The sequence below is a fragment of the Salpingoeca rosetta genome (assembly GCF_000188695.1).
Source record: "Salpingoeca rosetta unplaced genomic scaffold supercont1.22, whole genome shotgun sequence".
In the NCBI taxonomy this organism is placed as follows: domain Eukaryota; class Choanoflagellata; order Craspedida; family Salpingoecidae; genus Salpingoeca; species Salpingoeca rosetta.
Genome location: NW_004754912.1, coordinates 1071787 through 1091265, shown reverse-complemented (window position 1 = coordinate 1091265; position 19479 = coordinate 1071787). Strand labels below are relative to the sequence as shown.

General features: G+C 56.0%; 3 protein-coding genes across 3 annotated transcripts in view; 2 read left to right on the top strand and 1 right to left on the bottom strand.

The window, feature by feature from the left end:
* Positions 1 to 28: 28 nt before the first annotated feature.
* PTSG_07472 (arginine kinase) lies at positions 29 to 1173 on the top strand (the record flags this gene model as incomplete). Its single annotated transcript, XM_004990920.1, has 2 exons — positions 29 to 289; positions 494 to 1173. The coding sequence occupies 2 exons, from the start codon at positions 29 to 31 to the stop codon at positions 1169 to 1171; spliced, it is 939 nt and encodes a 312-aa protein (XP_004990977.1). The 3' UTR covers positions 1172 to 1173.
* A 206-nt stretch (positions 1174 to 1379) lies between these two features.
* On the bottom strand, positions 1380 to 15357 carry PTSG_07471 (uncharacterized protein). Its single transcript, XM_004990919.1, has 40 exons — positions 15336 to 15357; positions 14948 to 15113; positions 14620 to 14718; positions 14393 to 14475; positions 13910 to 14042; positions 13587 to 13729; positions 13249 to 13365; positions 12768 to 13085; positions 12397 to 12531; positions 11903 to 12120; positions 11450 to 11627; positions 10959 to 11129; positions 10596 to 10715; positions 10033 to 10145; positions 9798 to 9857; positions 9473 to 9577; positions 9110 to 9209; positions 8648 to 8828; positions 8315 to 8391; positions 8028 to 8070; positions 7712 to 7822; positions 7435 to 7514; positions 7199 to 7249; positions 6884 to 6931; positions 6608 to 6684; positions 6237 to 6335; positions 5953 to 6047; positions 5665 to 5720; positions 5330 to 5431; positions 4960 to 5046; positions 4642 to 4746; positions 4273 to 4374; positions 3979 to 4123; positions 3630 to 3720; positions 3259 to 3405; positions 3007 to 3077; positions 2743 to 2853; positions 2422 to 2566; positions 2024 to 2177; positions 1380 to 1836 (listed from the first exon to the last, which is right to left on the bottom strand). The coding sequence occupies exons 2-40, from the start codon at positions 15066 to 15068 to the stop codon at positions 1801 to 1803; spliced, it is 4428 nt and encodes a 1475-aa protein (XP_004990976.1). The 5' UTR covers positions 15069 to 15113; positions 15336 to 15357; the 3' UTR covers positions 1380 to 1800.
* A 98-nt stretch (positions 15358 to 15455) lies between these two features.
* Positions 15456 to 19479, top strand: part of PTSG_07470 (TKL/MLK/HH498 protein kinase) — a 7716-nt gene continuing 3692 nt past the window's right edge. Inside the window, exons 1-4 of the mRNA XM_004990918.1 lie at positions 15456 to 15876; positions 16088 to 16134; positions 16610 to 17210; positions 17521 to 19361. Of these exons, the coding sequence (XP_004990975.1) occupies positions 15651 to 15876; positions 16088 to 16134; positions 16610 to 17210; positions 17521 to 19361 (2715 nt within the window). The 5' untranslated portion in view covers positions 15456 to 15650. The remainder of the gene's footprint in view (positions 15877 to 16087; positions 16135 to 16609; positions 17211 to 17520; positions 19362 to 19479) is intronic.

Here is a 19479-nt window from a genome sequence, read left to right as displayed (position 1 = left end):
ACGTGCACAACGGCACGACACAGACGCCATGCAGCCCGCGGACTACGACCGGTTCAAGCCGTTCTTCAGCAAGGTGATTGCGGACTACCACGGCGTTGCCGAGGATGCCAAGCACGTGAACAGCTGGGACCTGTCTGGGGTTGAGGGCCTTCCTGAGGGCGGCAAGCTCGACCTTGCGGCACTTGGGCTGCCAGCCCTGAGCATGCGCGTGCGCGTTGGACGCAACCTTGCTGACTTCCCACTGCCAGGCGCCATGACGCAGGAGGACCGCGTCAGCCTCGAGAAGAAGGTGTGTGTGTGTGTGTGTGTGTGTGTGTGCATGTGTGTGTGTGCATGTGTGTGTGTGCATGTGTGTGTGTGCATGTGTGTATGCGTGTGCGTTCATACCCTGATGCGTGAGCCCTCACTGCTTCACCTCGCCCCCACCCCACTCTCTTCCTCGCTCGCTCACACATCACTCACATCGCACACACATGGCACACATGGCACACAGATGTGCGAGGCGTTTGAGAAGCTCAAGGCAATGCCCGAGTACGGGGGCGGGTACAACTCGCTGACGCCCGGGCACCCGGACAAGATCAGCGACGAGGAGTACAAGCAGCTGGTGGCGGACCACATCATGTTCAAGGACATGGCGGCAGACCCGTACCTGGCGAGCGCGGGCATTGCGTCTGACTGGCCGTACGGGCGCGGGTGCTACGTGTCTGAGGACCGCGGGTTTGTGATCTGGGTTGGCGAGGAGGACCACCTGCGCATCATGTGCATGAAGAAGGGCACGGTGCTGAACGACGTGTTTGACCGGCTCAAGACGGCGCTTGATGTTGTGAGCGGGATTGAGGGCCTGTCGTTTGCCATGTCGCCAGACTACGGCGTTGTGACGAGCTGCCCGACGAACCTGGGCACGGGGATGCGCGCGAGCGTGCACATTGGGCTTCCGAAGCTGACGGCTGACGGGACAGATGCCAAGGCGAAGGAGGTGTGCAAGCCGCTTGGGCTGAGTGTGCGCGGGATTGGCGGAGAGCACACGCCGATTGGCGAGGGCGGTGTGTGCGACATCTCGCCACGCGCGCGCTTCTGCATCACGGAGGCGGAGATCATCTGCGCGCTGTACAAGGGCATCAAGCTGCTCAAGGAGAAGGAGGACGCGGCCAGCGACGAGTCCACGGCTTGATCCGCTGCTCACCCGTGATCTCGCGTTTGTGTGTGTGTGTGTGTGTGTGTGTGTGTGTGTGTGTGTGTGTGTGTGCGTGTGTGTTGTGTTGTGTTGTGTTGTGTTGTGTGTTGTGTGTTGTGTGTGTATGTGTCGGCTGGTTGGTTGGTTGTGTTTTTCTGTGTGTGCGTGCGCGCGCATCGGTTGCGCTCCTTGCCAATGGCGAGTTTGGTTCTGTCGTACATTCACTTCTACAAACACAAACGGCAGCACCAGCATCTACATGGCCCATCAAAACCCATTGATGCCTCAAACAGAGAGAACGCGAGAAGGGAAGGAAGAGCGTGTTGTTCCAATAAAACACAGCAACAGAAAACGCAACACGATGACAAAAGGACAACGAAACAAGGGCGAGGGAGGTTAGGAACAGTATTGTGTCTCTCGCGCTGGTGGTGGTGGTGGTGGTGGTGGTAGTTGGCTCAGTTAGGCAGTAACAGAAATGCAGAAAGTCAACGGTAGGAAGGCATGGCAATTCAAATTCAACAAAAGCAGCAATTGTGTGTTCCTCAACGAGAGAGAGAGACACACACGCACACACGCACGCACACACATGTGAACGTTCACAAGCACACACGCACACACGCGGTGGCTCAGGCAGTGACTTCCTTGGAGCGCTTCATAGGCGTCTGGTTGACTCGCACATGGAAGTTGAGAGGGGGAGAAGAAGCATGTGAGCCGGGGCACGCAACGCAACGCGACGCAACGAAACGAAACAGAACTCAACACAACAGCTGCCACAACCCAACGAACAAAACCACACATGCACACAAACACAAACTCTCTCGCCACCATTGCTGCATGGTGCTATTGCACCTCAGAGAGCAGTGGGTCGACCTCCTCCTCTTCATCCATGGCGGTGGTGTTGGCGTTTGCACTCTTCGCCTGTCCATCATCATCATCGCTGCTGCTGCTCAGTGTCTTGAACACGGGCGGTGGCAGCGGCCATTTTGACACGGCGCGGCGCACCCTGGCGTGTGTGCATTGTAGTGTGTGAATGTGCGTGTGTGTGTGTGTGTGTGTGTGTGTGTGTGTGTGTGTGTGTGTGTGTGTGTGTGTGTGTGTGTGTGTGCAAGCGCATGCTGTTAGCGACTGACATGGGTCAAGGGCTGAATGCCGCCATCGTTACGTAGACCAGACAACGTATGCGCTATTCCCTATCCCAATCCTTTGTCATCGCACACATGCACACACACACGCACACACACACACACCTGGTGTTGTCCGCTGGGCTCTCCAGAACAATCACGTCTGTCTCCACGTCATCAACTGTGGACAGGCGACCCAATGCCTTGGTCGCCGCAGTTGTGTTCGCCGCCGGCGCTGCCGTTGCTGTGGCAGTGGAGGCAGTGCGAGCACCTGTTGTTGCGATTGTTGATGATGTGTTGAGGAGGTGATGGTCATGGCGGCAGCGGTAATCATGTGGCGCGGTGAGTGGTGGACGCATTGCGGTAGAGAGCACTCAGGAAAACACCACATATTCACTCACCCACATTCGCAAGCAACAGACACACAAGCACACACGCAAATCACACCTGGCTTCTTACTGGACGCGAGCTTCGAGGCCGGGGTGCGAACCCACGCCAGCGGATTGGCGCGCAGCGGCGTGGTCATGCCGGCAGTGGCGCCACGACCGCGCTCACCACCTGCTTGACATGCACAACAAACACGACGAAAATGGGGTGTGTGTGTGTGTGTCAACGATTCAATGGCGAGCACTGTGTGTCATTTGTTGTCATCGCCATCCACATTCCAACAAGAGAAGGTACACGACCGCCGCCCCTGTATGTCCAACTCACGCATGGCGACTGGCGTGAACGCGGCTGCAGAGGTGCTGCTGCGAAGCGGGGTACGCGCAGGGTCGGAGCGGCTGGCGGTGGCACAGTGACATGGGTTAACATCACGAGTAATGAGCGTGCAGAGAGCGCAGTAGAGATGGATAACATTGCGCGCACACGCGCACACATACACGAAAGCAAGCAAACTAACAAACCAACCAACAAATCAACCAACACACACGTGCACACACATACGCACATATGCATGCGGACCTCTGTCGGCGCAGGCCAGACTGCTGTGTGCGGAGACGTGGTGCCTTGAAGTTTGGCGTGTCCATGCCCGCAAGGAACGGTGACGGTGCGGTGGAGGCCGAGCGAAGACGCGGTGTCATGCGAGACGGCGTGGCAGCAAGCGACATGCTGAACAGGGTGGTGGTGGTGGTGGTGGTGGTGGTGGTGGTGGTGGTGGTGGTGGTGGTGGGCACACACATGAGGGGGCGGAGCAAAGTAGTTTGTGAATGCACGCAGCAAGTGCAGTGGTGTGACTGAGCTGTCATGACCACACATTTCCTGTTGTGCTCATCGCGGTTGTCACAATCGCCACCGCTATGTTAGCCACGTCCAGCACTGCCATGCAAACGTACACAGACACGCGGCGGCTGCGAGCTTCCTTCTCAAACTGCTCCAGGTCAAACTTGATCTCGCGTGCAAGCTGCTGGTTTGCACTCAGCAACTCTGAACAGCGCATGCAATCATCAACACAACAGTCATGAGGGCGTGCCACAGCACCTGTATGCACGTGTCATCCATTCCTGTCTTCAAATCCAAAATACACGCAACACAGTATCCACGTACACGCGCGTACGCAAATAATGTATGCCCACACTCCGCCCGTAACAACAACAACAACAACAACAACAACAACAACAACAACAACAACAACAACAACAATAACAACAACAACAACAACAACAACAACAACCCGTTTCTCACCTTCAACCTCGTCCCTGTGGTCGGCCATCACTTCGCGCAGGTAGAGCATGATGTTTCGCTGGAGCGGCGAGCGTTTGCGGTCCAGCGCATTCTTCAGCTGCACAACAATCGGCAGTATGTTCTGCACGAGGTTCTTCTTCGCAATCTGCCGGGGTTTTATTTGTTTTGGGGTGCGTGTGTGAAAATGCATGTGCCAACAACAAGAATGTCTTGCACACAATTCGGCCACCCACACCTCAAAGAAAATGCGACTTTCAGAGAAGACGAGCAAACACATCAGTACGCAAAACGCACCTTTGAAATGAGCTGGGCCTTGACAGCTGCCTTTCCGGATGCTTTGTCCTCTTCGTCCTCCAGGTCGCCGCTTGTGTCTGTCGCTTTGCCAAGCTTGATGTCCTGTTCAGCAACATAAAACGCGCAACAGACACGTGTGTGTGTGTGTGTGCGTGTGTGTGTGTGTGTGTGTGTGTGTGTGTGTGTGTGTGTGTGTGTGTGTGTGTGTGTGTGTGTGTGTGAGGAACAACACCATGCACAAACCTTCCAATTTGTTGACGGTTGGCATGCATACTGTTGTCCACCACACCACCTCAATACCACCGCCGCCGCCGCCACGACCACCACAATACCACCACCATGCACAACAACTGCCATCATCATGATCACCTTTGACGAGAGAATGAGGAGGGCGTCCGTGAGAACATTCTGCATTTCAGAGTTCAACTCGAGCTCTTCATCTGCAACGGCGTTCAGCACACCCTGGCACAGGTCCTACATCCACCACACACCCACACACGCACACGCACAAGCGCACACAGAATGATGGTATAGTGAGCTTCAGCACCCGCGTCGAACACACCCCCTTGCTCATGATCACGCACAGGTAAAGTAATGCCTCAGTAAAACAAGGGAGAGGTGAATGTGTGTGTGTGTGTGCGCGCGTGCAAGTGCCTCCTCTGAGTGCGTACATGCTGAGTGCCTGACCTGTGTGATGTTGAGCCTGTCGACATCAGTGCAGTGCTGCAGCATTATGCGATACATGTACTCGCGCTTGGTCCGGTTCTCAACACCCTGGTGACACGGGCACAGGTGCGCGCATGCATGGACATGTGCACAACCATGTTGCGTGTGAGCGTGAAGATAAACAAGGCCATCGCTTCTTCGGCAAACACAAAACATGACACACGCTGCCGTCTCACCACCCACCTCCCGCCACCAACAATGCCTCACAAGCCACCCGCCCTTCCATCCAGTGTGTGTGTGTGTGTGTGTGTGTGTGTGTGTGTGTGTGGCTACCAAAACTACGACACAACAAAGGGCACTCGCTGTGCCTGCAAGCATTGTTTTAACGCACGGTGAAGTTGAAGCGGGCACGATCTGCGTCGGATTGGGGGAGGCGGTTGTAGGTCGGGTGCTGGCGGTGGTCGTTGAGGTGATACACAGCCTCAACAAAGTGCTGTCAGCGTGTGCCATTGGTGGGTTGTTCCATGGGCCAGCAGTGGGTTAGATACGCAATGTCGCTGAACGGGAAAGGCGAATCCCATCCACCAGAACGCTTGATGATGACGGTTAAGACCAACACGTGGCATGTGCTCATATGCAACGCTTTGCCGACTCCGTCACCAGCATGCATACCTGTGCATGTACATGTGTGCACGTGTACAAGTGCATGTATGTGCATGGACGTACCGCGCGGAAGATGGTTGGGTCGCGGGCGAAGAGGAGATGAATGAGGCAGAAGTTGGCTGTTTCGAACAAGAGGCACAATTGGGGGAGGCGGCCGTGAGTGAAATGGTGGCGAAGGCAGCACGACAAGGTGACAGGAACAGTAGAGAGTGACAGAAAAAACTTCAACAGCGCCACAGTTGCCACGGCGGTTGATTCTCAAGTCCCAGAAAGAGAGGAGGGCAATCTACATCCGTCACTCTGCACACATGTATGGGTTGGTGTCTTGACGCAGATCGAATATGAACTGACCAAGGTTCCTGACTTGCATATCATCATCAACGAGGGTGACAAGCAGACGGAAGAACAGCACGCCCTTCAGCTTGATGTAATCCTCAGTCAACAGCCTGAACGCAAGCAACATCGTTGTTGTTGTTGTTGTTGTGGTTGTTCGTGGCGGCGAAAAGAGCATACAGAGGATTAATAAAGGGGCTCTTGACATGATCGCATCGTGGCGTAGGATTCTCAACACTTCAACACATGTCAATGGATAACGGAGGAGAACCCTCGCCACACAGGTGCTGAGGCGTTTATACCGTGTGAGGAGCATGAGAGCCTGGCGACGGACGAGTGGTGACTCATCGCGAAGACAGCCGGCCAGCGTCGGGATGTACCGCTCCACAAACGTTGTGTACCTGTCGGGTGGCGCATACTCGGCTACAACGTGAGGACATGTGGCCGTGCAAGCATGCATGAAGTTGCCACGACACGACAACAGCTCTCTCTCTCTCTCTGTCTCTCTGTCTATCTCTCTGTCTGTCTATCTCTCTTTGTCTATCTCTCTGTCTGTCTATCTCTCTCTCTCTCTCTGAGCGCCCTCACAAGCGCCATGACCTGCCACACCCCTCAAACCCTTCACACGCACACACACGCACGCACAGCATAGCCAGTGTCATCAGTGCATCACCTGATGCAGAGATCGGCCATGATGACAACGATGTTGTTTCTAACGGCGGCATCTGGACACTCGTCGAGCTCCCGCGCCTGTCACATCGCAGCAAAGGCCATCGTGGGGGCAGTCGCGGTGGTGAGAATAGCATTGTGAGCGGTGGTGGTGGTGGTGATTGTGTGACGTGAGGATAGGATTGTTGGTGGTGTTTCATGTGTCCCTCAGACAAGATAACGATAGTGTCAGTAGGCAATCTGCCTCCGACAGACAATGGCAGCCACGACAAAGCCGCACCATGGATGAGATCCACGTCTTGGCCAGCTCCTCTCGCTGCAGGCAAACCTGAACCACACACGCGCGCGCACGCACACAAATAGGCGCACACAAATAGACGCACACAAATAGACGAACGTGCACACGCACACACACACATACAAATTCACCAGCATTGATAAGCGGGAGAAGGAAGAACACTGAATCGTCCACTTCATATGGTGTCACCAGGGCTGCATCCAACAGCAGCAACCCCCGTCAAAATACACACAGACGAACGACACACACACACACATGACACACACACAACACACATAACACACATACATGACACACCTTGCCGAGCGCGAGATACGCGTGTGCGCGCAAAATGGGGTTGCGTTCCTTCTACACATATCAGTTCACCACACGGACAACGGTACAAGTCAAGTAGAGTCGGGCGAAAAATCACGGGAGCGAGGCACACTCACGAGCAAAACACACATTCACACACATATTCTCTCACGCACACGCACACACACACACGCACACACTCCCTCCTACTCTCACTCATTCGCACTGCGCCAACGTACGTCTGCGCGGGCGATGATTGCTTGGAGCGGAAGAACAAGCGCGTCATCCACGCTCTGTGGACACACCATGGCAGCCTCGCCTGCTCGCAGGTCAACAGCACGTCACACCATACCCGTGATGCAAGGTGTCAGGGTTGCAAAGGACAAGGAAACGCGCACAAGGACGAACGAGGCCCACACACACGCATGTGACACATTGATGTTGACTTCGAAGAACAACCTGCATCACCACGTCGACCATTGCTACCACCGACACCAACGCGATGATGTGACGCACCAAGGGTGAAGATGTGGCGGGCAGCGGCTGTTTCGTCCGGTGACTGCGACTGCGTCGTCGTGATGCAATCCCGGCACTTGTGCAGCACCTGCCGGCAAAATTCAACAGAGGCTGGGCCATATGTTGGGGGTTGTGTGTGTGCGTGTGCGAAAGATGTGTTACACGTGAGTTGCTTGAACGCAGAAGCAGCGTTGGATCACGCGCCACCACCCCAACCCACAAGAACAACAACTTCAACAACAACAACTTCAACAACAACAACTTCAACAACTTTACCAACAACGACAACTTTACCAACAACAATACGAATGCTTACGCTTTGCCAGGCCTTCCTTGCTGTTGTTGTCCAGAGCATCAAACTGAGAGCACACCGCATCATACATTGCGCAGACAAATCAAATGAGTGAACACGATCAAGACGCACCAAGATGCACCAAAACTTGAAGGTGCAAGAGGAGAGTGGCTGTCTGCTCATCCCCCCCCCCAAACACACACGCACACACACAGTGTAAAGGCATGCATCAAGTACATCATCATCATCATTATCACCACCATCATCATGATCGTCATGATCATCATCATGATAACCATCATCATCATCACCTTGGTGATTGTGGCCATGGCAATCGCGATGAGAGGCGGTGGCAGCGAGAAACCGAGCACGTGGCGCTTGAGTTGGCCTGCAACGCCCATCGGCAATGTACACGCGTGAACGAACCAGTGCAGAGAGAACTCCCATGAGGAAGCATGACGACCAGCCGCCCAGTCAACCAACGACGCAGTAGCCGACGTGTGCAAACGGAAGTGTGCGCGCTCGCGTGCACATGATCACACTTGCACTTTATCCAAACAGACAAACACATACGAACACAGACACGTCCGCAAGTAAACAAATCAAACACGTATACATCCTACAAACGTGCATTTCTGTCCCACCTGTGAGGGAGGACCGCTGCTGTTGCGTCATGCGATCACCGACGGCGTTTAGAATGGTCAGGATCACGCTGGAAACGGACGTGTTTTCCAGCACGCTCTCGCTCCAATACTTGTACACCAACGCAGGGTCTACCAGCATGCCACCCTGCGTCGCCACAATCGAAAGAAATGACCACGCAGCCTGCAATATGTGTGTTTGTGTGCGTGTGTGTGTGTGTGTGTGTGTGTGTGCGTGTGAGTGTGTGAGTGTGCGTGCGTATGTGTGTGCGTGTATGCATATGCGCGGGTGTATGCATGTATGTGGAGTGCACCGACAGCAATTTGGTGAGAACTACTCTTGCTTTGCGCAATGTAAACATGCAACAGGCAGCGAAATACGCACACGCACGCACACGCACACAACAAGCTACACCACTCTGCTTCACCCCATCCCATCGCACATCGCACATCCCACAGGCTCACCGTCTTTCCGTTGTCCACCCTGCTAAAGAGGGCTTTGATGTGCTTGGAGGTGATTTGCTTGTTGCGCTGCCAGTCTGCACAGCCACGCTGCACATACCGCCTGCATCCGTGAGAGGTGTGTGTGTGTGTGTGTGTGTGTGTGTGTGTGTGTGTGTGTGGATGAGCGTTGCACGTTTTTGGAGTGCCAACATGGCAACAAATAAAGAAGTGTTTGTGTCTGTGTGTGTGTGTGGTATGGGCCACCGATGGAATCAAACGTCAGGACAACAACACCCCTGTCACATGCACACGTTCAACCACATGAACATACCACCATACCACAAAGCCCGCCAACGCACAAGAAGCATCAATGCATGCGCGCACCTGTACTCCGGGTGCTCTGCAAGCCACTCGAGGAGGCTGTCTGTGAGATCACTCGTTTCCTCCAACACGCCGTCAAGCAGAACTGATGCAACGATGCTCGTGCACCTGCACACACACACCAAGTGACGCAGGGTTGTGTGCCAACGTGGGGTTGGTGAGGGTCGTGTGTGAGGGTAAAGGTGAGGGGAATATGTGTGACCTATGAGGTGCAGATATGCAAGAACACATTATGGGACGCAAGCACTCATGCCGCCAACGCTGCAGTCAGCTCCTTTCCCACAGGCCCCACTCTCCAGGCAACAGCAGCAACATGAGTCCACGGTACTTGGTTCTGACGGTTTCCTCATTGTCCAGCATCAGCGGCAGCGCGCTCTCAAAGAACGACCTGGCACACACACACACACACATGGTGTCATGATGGTTCAGTGTGTGAACACACACGCACAGCGGAGTAAGCAAATGCACAATCGTGTACGCTAAACGTCTCTCGCAAGAGCACATGCGTTCACAGCCTCTCCGCCAAGATCACCACCAGCATCACCACCGGCACAAGCACACACCTTCTGACGACTTCGCTGTGGCGGTGGTGTGCGAGGACGCGGTGTGCAGACTCGAGGGCCTGGCGCCGCACAGAGAGCACAGGATCCCGGCACCGCCCCGTCAGCGACTCAATCTGGTAATCGTGGTGGTGGTGGTGGTGATAGTGTTGATCGTGGTGGTGATGTCAGTCGTTGGTGTACATACAGTGCATGGTTGATCCGTCACAGGCGCCATCGCGACCGCACCCAACATAAATCACCACCGCTACCCTCATCGTCAACGCCACCACCATCACCACCGCTACCCTCATCGTCAACACCACCACCATCACCACCGCTACCCTCATCGTCAACACCACCACCATCACCACCGCTACCTTCATCGTCAACGCCACCACCATCACCACCGCTACCCTCATCGTCAACACCCCACCATCACCACCGCCGCCACCATCATCAACACCCCACCATCACCACCGCTACCCTCATCGTCAACACCACCACCATCACCACCGCTACCCTCATCGTCAACACCACCACCATCACCACCGCTACCCTCATCGTCAACACCATGCTGGCCGCACCTCATGCGCGGTGAGAGAGTCGAGGAGGAGGAGAATGGCCTCTGCTGCAGCAACAGCTACTTTGCGCACGGCGCCTTTGCTGTCAGCAAGGCGGCGCAGCAGCATGTGCGACAACGTGTCCTGCGCAGATGGAAGAAGGATGCGAAGGAGTGGGGAGAAACAGAATGGGGGTGGAAACAGTGGTGGTGGTGGTGGTGGTGGTGGTGGTAGTCACGGAGACAAAGGTTGCGTGGTGATGGGTGAGGTTGAAGGGCGATTGCGATCAAGTTCAGGGAGAAGTGAGAGAGAACGACGCACGACGTTTCAGTACATAGTATGACACGTGTGTGTGTGTGCGTGCTGCCTGAGTTATTTGTCCCACACCTGCTGCTGGCTGCCTTTCTTGCCGCGCGCCGGTGTCTGCGTCGGGTGCGTGTTCTCTGCACTGCCATTGTCCGTGGTGGAGTGCGACGACAACAGCGACGACGATGGTGGCGGCACAGGAGACGAGGATGCGGCGGAGAGCAGTGCGCTGCTTGCAGTGGCCGCCAGGTCCTGAAGTGCACATCAACAGGCAACCACATGCAAGGGGAGCGGGGGAGTGGGTGAGCGATTAGGTGTGTGTGTGTGTGTGTTTGTGAGCACGTGTGTGTACCAAAGAGGGAGTGAGCGCGTGATAAGGTGTGTGTGCGTGTGCGTGTGCGTGTGTGTGTGTGTGTGTGTGTGTGTGTGTGTGTGTGTGTGTGTGTGTGTGTGTGTGTGTGTGTGTGTGTGTGTGTGTGTGTGTGTGGCTGCCATGCTTGTAAGCACGACTGCTGTCCGCTTCCATCACGCCCAGCACAGCACCAAAACGCCACCATCACTACCGCCAGCACCTGGATGGAGGCCTCGCGATACAGCTGCAAGATCACTTCCTTCAGGCGGGCAATACCGCTGCTGCCATTCACGTCGCTGCCATCGTGGCCATCGGTGGCCATAGCTGCGGCCGCAGCAATGTCGCGCAGGCTGCGGAGTGCACGCACGCGCACATTCACCGCCTTGTCGCTGCACCGCCTGGTGGCCAACCAATGGCGACACACAACGCGCACGCACGCACAAGAACAAAACGTCAGCAGGGTTGTTTGGGCACCAGACATGGACACACATGACACAGCACGTGCTGCAAGCAGCAAACAAACCCACAGCAGCCCCATCACTGCCGCTCTCAGCTGCTCTCAGCGCCCACAATTCACAATCATCATCAACAACATCGACCCACCACCTCCTCCATTCATCCTCAACATATCACAAACACCATCGCCACCTCTACCACCGGCTTAGCGTCTTACAGGAAGATGAGCTGCACGAGCTTGCGCTGCACGTCAGCGGACGACGATGAGAGTGATGGTGACGATGATGATGACGACTGCTGTGATGGGCTCTTCACAGGTGTGGACGCCGGCGAGAACGAAGTATCGCTGCCGCTGCTGGCCTTTGCTGCTGCTGTTGTGTTCGCTGTGTTGGTCAGTGCCTCCTTGCTCGTCACCGCCGTCCAGAACGCAGTGTCCTAACACATGTCGAACAGCAAAGGGTGAGCAGCCGCAGATTAGCCACGCACGCAAACGTGCACGCACATTCACCACAAAACTCACGCCTCCCCCTGGCCGCCACAGCACACAGCACACACACCACAACACACACACCACAACATACACACACCACAACATACACACAACCGTACCACACACATTACCGTTGTCCACCACAACACAACACAACCACAACTGAACTGCTCATCACAATCACCCCCATCCCCTTCCTAGCTGCACGATAGGGCACTCACGATGAGGACATGTGCGACGTATTCAATGGCCAGCGTGCGGTGGGCCGTCTTGCTGCTGCGGGAAAAGTGGTGCAGCCACGACGCAAGGGACAGACCCTCGCGCACAGGCAGCAGGCGCAACACATGCACAAACGCCTGGTGGTGATTGGTGGTGGTGGTGGAGTGGAGCGGAGTGTGAGTGTGGTAATAGCAGCATGATGGGATACATCCTGTGAGACGTGCACGGTGTGATGTGAAGAAACATAGACCTCGGAATGGCCAAACACTCACTTGAGCGCACGTACACGTGTATGTACACTGTCACCCCCCCCCCCACACACACACAAGGTGTCACGACGCCACCGTGTCTGCCAGCAACAGCACCTCCTCACCTGTGCGCCCTGCTCGCGGTGTGCAGCGCGATCGGCAACAGTCGTGCAGAGGTGTTGGCCCATGATGCGGAGATACTTGCACACATCCACAGCATCCGGCGATGTTGACAGAACGTCCAGAAACGAGAGGGCAAGGTTGCGGACACGGAGCTGGGCCTGCGTGAACGACGACGACGACGACGAGGATGATGATGATGCCATTGTCGTATGTGCAGCTGCACCGCTTGTCCAAGACATGTTGAGGGTTTGGAGCAGATTCTTGAAGACGAGGCGTGTGGCGTCTCTCATATCAGACCTCGTGCACAGCGCATACAGGCCCTGTGTGGAGATGGATGCACGTGGGCGGTGAGGAACAGTTGACGTCGTGGTGTCTAAGCATGACTGTGTGTTTGTGTGTGTGTGTGTGTGTGTGTGTGTGCGTGCGTGTGTGTGTGTGTGTGTGTGTGTGCGTGCGTGTGTGTGTGTGTGTGTGTGCACTTACGGCGAAAGCAATGGCGGAGATGCTGCCTGCAGTCGCGATGTCATCAACAGCAGTGAGTTGATCACGCGTCAAGGCGGCGGTGGTCGGCGCCGACGTGCGTGACGCCTGCGCAAGCACCTGAGACACGGTATCGCAGTCAAGACGAGTGTGTGCGTGTATGCGCGCGCGTGTGTGTGTGCGTGTGTGTGTGTGGTTAAACGACCAACGCGTGAAGCATGAATATGTGATGAACAATTCATGAATTGAACTTCGCCCAATCACGCGCGCACGTGCGCGCAGAAGCTCATACATGCTTCCAAACGCGTACACAGGAGTAGCATGAGCAGGGAGCACCGTACCTCGACGACGATGTCGGTGCTGTCTGCAATGGACGGGAAGATGGGACTGGCAGCAACGCGAGCAAGAACAGCCAGCGCCACGCGCACGTCCTCGTCAGCAGCAGCACCCGCCGTCTTGGCGCTGCTGCCCGTTGATCGCGACACTGCAGCCGCGCGGCGTGGGTGAACGTGTGAGAATATGGAGCAAACGCGTGTGTACCGGTGGTGGCAGTACGTGATGGATTAAGATTACATAAACCACGCAAATGCAAGTTGCACACGCAGACACGCGCGCGCACACGCACGCACGCACGCACACACGCACACACACACAGCGCCAGCACCTGTTGGGATTGCGGCTTGAACGGCCTGGCAGGCGCGGCGGCAGAGCATGGGTGTGTATGTCTTGTGGGCGGATGCACCGGGAAGGAGAAGCAGCCGCAGGTACACGCTCGCAGCCGCTAGCTCAGCGCCATCCTGGCAGTAGGGACAGCGGGAGGAGGGGGGCAAGCGTGAGATGGGAGAGGGCGGTGGGAGAACGAGAGAAGATGACGAGGAGGGGAGGGTGAATTGAAGGTGTGACGACAAAAAGTCACAGATTGCACCTCTCTCTCTCTCTCTCTCTCTCTCTCTCTCTCTCTCTCTCTCTCTCTCTCTCTCTCTCTCTCTCTCTCTCTCTCTCTCTCTCTCTCTCTCTCTCTCTCTCTCTCTCTCTCTGATCGATCAAAAACTGGCATGCTGTTGACCCTGTGTGCACGCTGGGCTCACGCACGAGCAGCCAGCGATGATGGCAAGGTTAGCAAAGATGATGGCATCACGACCCGAACCTTGGCGTCAATGTGGAAGGCAAGAACGGCAACGAGAGCACGCACGCTGCAGCTCTGCTCCGCCAGGAAAATCCAGAACGTGTCTGACAACAAGAAGGGGTCGTGTGAGACAGGAAAATACCTGGAAACGTGGTTACTGCTCAGTATACGGAACCAACAACAACAACAACAACAACAACAACAACAGCAGCAACAACAACAACAGCAGCAACAACAACACGTCGTACCAGAGGCGTCTTCTTCCCCTTGCCAGGCTGCAATCGAGTTTGCGAGTTGCTTGAGGGCTTCCACGACGCTGTGCACATCTTCTTCAATGGGCAGTGGCTCTGTGTTGCAAAAGCAATCACCACGCAATCGACAACGTGAACAACCTCTCAAAACGTCGCACATTCACCCCAAACGCAACAACTACACCACCCGTGTGTGTGTGTGTGCGTGTGTGTGTGTGTGCGTGTGTGTGTATATGTGTGTGTGTGTGCGTGTGTGCGTGTGCGTGTGTGTATGTGTGTGTAAATGTCGTTGTGTTGTTCTCGTGTCACACGCCCGGCAACGAACCGGAAAGATCCGAGAGGTCAACGAGGGCATGATCCCACGCCTCGGTGACGAACGCAGGCGGGGCGTCGACAACGTGGAGGGTGGTGAGCGCTGCTGTCGCAGCGGTTTTGGCTTGAGCCATCCCTGAGTGTTCAGACCAGGATGGTGGCAATAATTGACATGCACCCTAACCAAGAAGAGAGGCGGGGTGTTGAGGGTTGAAACAGGCGAGAACGCCTTTGTAGAGCAAGCCGCAGAGCCAAGCGAGCAAACCAGCCATCCAGCACACATACAACACATACACCGGCCACGCATTATGTATAAACACATACACAACGCACTCACGTACAACACACACCACCCACGCATGTACAAACACTCACACAACCCACACACACTCACAACGCACTCGCTCAGTCGTTGGTTGTCTTCCGTTGGTTGAATGCTTCGCGGCACATAACGGCTGGAGAACATTTGCCATATTTTACACTAATTTGTTTTGGTTCGATTATTTATTGAAGATTTCGATTAACATTCGGTAACAAAGCCGACCTTTTGGGCACGAGAGGAAGAAGGAAGACGAAAGAAGACAGCTACGACCATCACCATCGTCATCGCAATCATCAACCACACCAGCCAACCACAGCAGCAGCAGCTGGTGCACAAGCCACAAGCCCCATTGTCACGCACCGTGTCTTGAGCTTCGTGCGCGTGCGCACACGGCATGGATGCGCACGATGCGAGCAATGGTCGTCTTGGCGGCGGTGGAGATGAGGCGGTTGCGTGGGTGCCAGTCTGTATCCAATATGTGCACAAGATGTGCTGCGGCAAGGCTGCCCCATTACGTGACGTCAGCAGCACAGGCATGAGGTCAAAACTTCAAACGCCGCCATCATCCTCGGTATCCTCACCGCCTCCATCGTCGGCCCCGGCCAGCACGACCACCCCGCGTGAGTCGCATTTCATGAAGTGCACTCCTTCCTCATTGACTGCTTATTCGCCTGTGTGCAGGTTTGATCAATATCCTTCTGTAACTCATCGCGCTGTCCCGCATTTGAACACCCGTTCCACTCGAGACTCACGTGCCCCCCCCCACCATCGCCATTGCCATCGCCATCGCCATCGCCACCTTCCTTCCCTTGTCCACCAACTTCGTTCCAGGGCCCCTCTCGCCTCCACTTTCCCAAGCAGCTGTCCCCATGCAAATGGTACGATGATGAAGAACAGAGGGCATGTTGTGGCGTGCCAACCTTCATCATTGCACGCAATACCGAGGGTGACTGCAGTGCATATTCGGCAATGGCAGCGAGCCTACTTCCTCGAATTCCTTCACCGTCCCATACAGAGATGCTTCCTGTGCCTGTGCACACACGGTTGCCCAGCCCATACACCACATTGGCAACATGCACATCGCACTTACACAAACACACTCACACTCACGCGCATACAAACACTCACACACATACGAACACATGCACAAACAAACAAATGCGCGAACAAACAAACACACTCACACTCACACACATACAAACACTCACTCTCACTCTCACTCACTCTCACACACATACAAACACTCACTCTCACACTCACACACACTCACACTCACTTACACTCACGCACCCACACTCACACCCACACTCACACTCACACTCACACACACGCATACAAACACATGCACACAAGGATGACGGCCCGTGTGATGGAGCGAGGGAGCCTGCTGCGATCAGGTCGACGTGGCCATTGCATGAGGCAGTGGCCGCCAACCGTAAGGACTTGGTTGAAGCGCTCCTGCAGCAAGGGCACGACGACATTGCGGCACAGGACAACCACGGCAACACGCCATTGCACATCGCCTTGCGCAGCAAGGGCAGCGATGTTTTGCCCCCTCTATTGAACGCGTGCAAAGGCCGCACGGATGTGTTTGTAACCCACAACAAGAGCGGCTTGTCACCCTTGAGCGTGGCGTGTGCCAACGGCAACCTGCCGGCGAATCTCGACCGCCCGCTCCAAACACATGTGCACGACACGTCGCCCGTAACCAACAACACCCTGCTGCACGATGCCTGCTACCACTCGCAAGAGTCAGCCGTCCGCAAGGTGCTTGCCGCGTGCACAGACCCCATGCGTTTGCTCCAACACGCCAACACATACGGTGACACGCCGCTCCACGCCGTGTGCACGGCCCGCGGCGACGTGAACGCTGCAGCTGTGCGTAGCATCGTTGCCCTCCTGGTCTCTGACCACGGCCTCGACCCAAATGTTGGCGCGGCGCAATCGCGAACACGTGCGTGAACAACTTACGCTCTGTGTGTATGTGCGTGGTTTTTTTTTTTTGTGTGTGTGTGCGTGTGTATGTGTGCGTGGTTTTGTGTGTGTGTGTGTGTTTGTGTTTACGTGAGTGCTTGTGTGTGTTTACGTGAGTGCTTGTGTGTATGCGTATGTATGTGAGCTTGTGTGTATGCGTGTGGTAGGTGACACAACCGTGTTCTGAATGCATGTGCAGTCTACTCTGCGTACCTGTAACGTGCATGTCGCCCTTGCGTTTCTCACCGGTGCGTGTGCAATTCACAACATGTGTGTGCGTGTGTGTACAGCGCTTCATGTTGCGTGCTACTGCGGAAACAAGGCGGCCGTTTGCGCCCTGCTGGATGTTGGTGCATCCATTCTCGTGCTTGCGCGCATCCCGCGCCCAAGTCTCATTGATTGGGCGAGTGACAGTGACAGCAGCAGCATCCGTTCATCGTCGTCGACCCAATCATATTACCGACAGCCGTGCACCGCCACCTCGTCTACCTCCCCGCCAGCAACGCGACAGCAACAACAACAACAACAACAACAACAACAGCAACAACAACAACAACACCACCACCACCAGCAGCAGCAGCAGCAGCACGCACCACAGGGTGGTGGTGGTGGTGGTTTGAATGCGAACCCTTTTCCGCACGTGCGCGCGAGCAACGGATACATCTCGCTCATGTCTGCCACCAACCGACGCGGGCAGTCGCTCACTTCGCCAACACCCCTGCAGTTGCCCATGCCAATTCACCCCCGGCACGCCAGCCACGTTGGCGGAAACAACCACGAGCTGAACACCAACCAGATGCAGAGCCACCACAACCCCAGCGTACACGACCCCCATACCACCACCAACAGCACCACCAACAGCAGCAGCAGCGCCGCCATGCAGCATTACTCGTCATCCCCGGCGACGGTTGGCATCTCGAGTGTGACAGCTCCCTTCACCGCCCCTGCCACGGCCGCCATGCACGGTCGCAGCGACACCAGTGGCAGATTATTGGGGCGTGGCCGCAGCAGAAGCAGCAGCGACAGCACAACTGCGAGCGTGGGAAGCATGCACGTGTCGCACATCCACGACTATGTGTCGATTGTGAGGGGCCGCGTTGTTTTGCCGCCATCGCACCAGTTACCGTCATCGCCGGCAACATCGACAGCGACTGTGCCCTCCACCGTCCCGTCTGCGACGGCACTGCTAGCCCGCCTGTCCTCCCTCTCCATCAACAACAACACCAACAGCAGAGGCAGCAACAACAACACCAACAGCAGAGGCAGCAACAACAACACCAACAGCAGAGGCAGCAGAAGCAGCAGCAGCAACAAGTGCAGCAGTGCCAGCGGTGGTGTGAAGCGTGCTGGTATTGTGGGAAGGAAGGCACCAACCGATTCGCCAGCGGCAACGGCGCGGCCACACTCACTCCAGCGGTCAGCATCAACCCCACCAACACCATCATCATCATCATCATCATCAACGTCATCATCAGCAGCAGCAGCGAGGAGAGTAGGGCTCCCTGTCACACCACCAACGACAACAGCAGCACTAGCGACCGGGGAGCAACGGAGGCGGCGGCGGCGCGGCGATACTGTGGCGGGCGACACGCGGCGTACCGCCTCTGCTGCTGCCGCTGTGCACGCGCTATCGAGGGGTGCGAGTGTTGATGGGTGCAGCGGTAATGGCAGCGGCAGCGGCAGTAGCGCGACCCGCTCTGAGAACAGCAACTCGATTGCGCTGTCCGGAGAGCTGGATGAGTACGAGCGCTCACGGCTGTCGCAGTCCACAACGGCCAACAGCTACGTGGTGATGCCCACGCCAAACGGATACAGGCGGCGCCCACGCAGCGACAGCACCCCGCTCACCCTCAACGACGACCGCCTGTTCTGCATGCACGAGTACCTTGCGTGCGCGTCACTTCCACACAGGAAACACACGGCTACCACGCACCACCTTCCAGCGCACTCGCACAGCGACGATGGCGAGTGCAGCGTGCCTGCAGGCATAGCACCGCAGCAGCAGCAGCAGCAGCAGCAGCAGCAACAGCGCTCGTGCGTGTGGGAGGAGATGGACAGCAAGCCCGTCAATTGCATTCGCCTGTGCGCCATCATGGGCCAAGACCACATTCTGTCCATGCTGGAGCAGCACGTGAGTATGCGCGTGTGTGTGTGTGTGCGTGTGTGTGTCTGTGCGTGTGTGTGTGAAAGCGTGCATACATGCGTTTGTAAAATATGCGCGATAGCACACATACGTACGTCTGTACGCA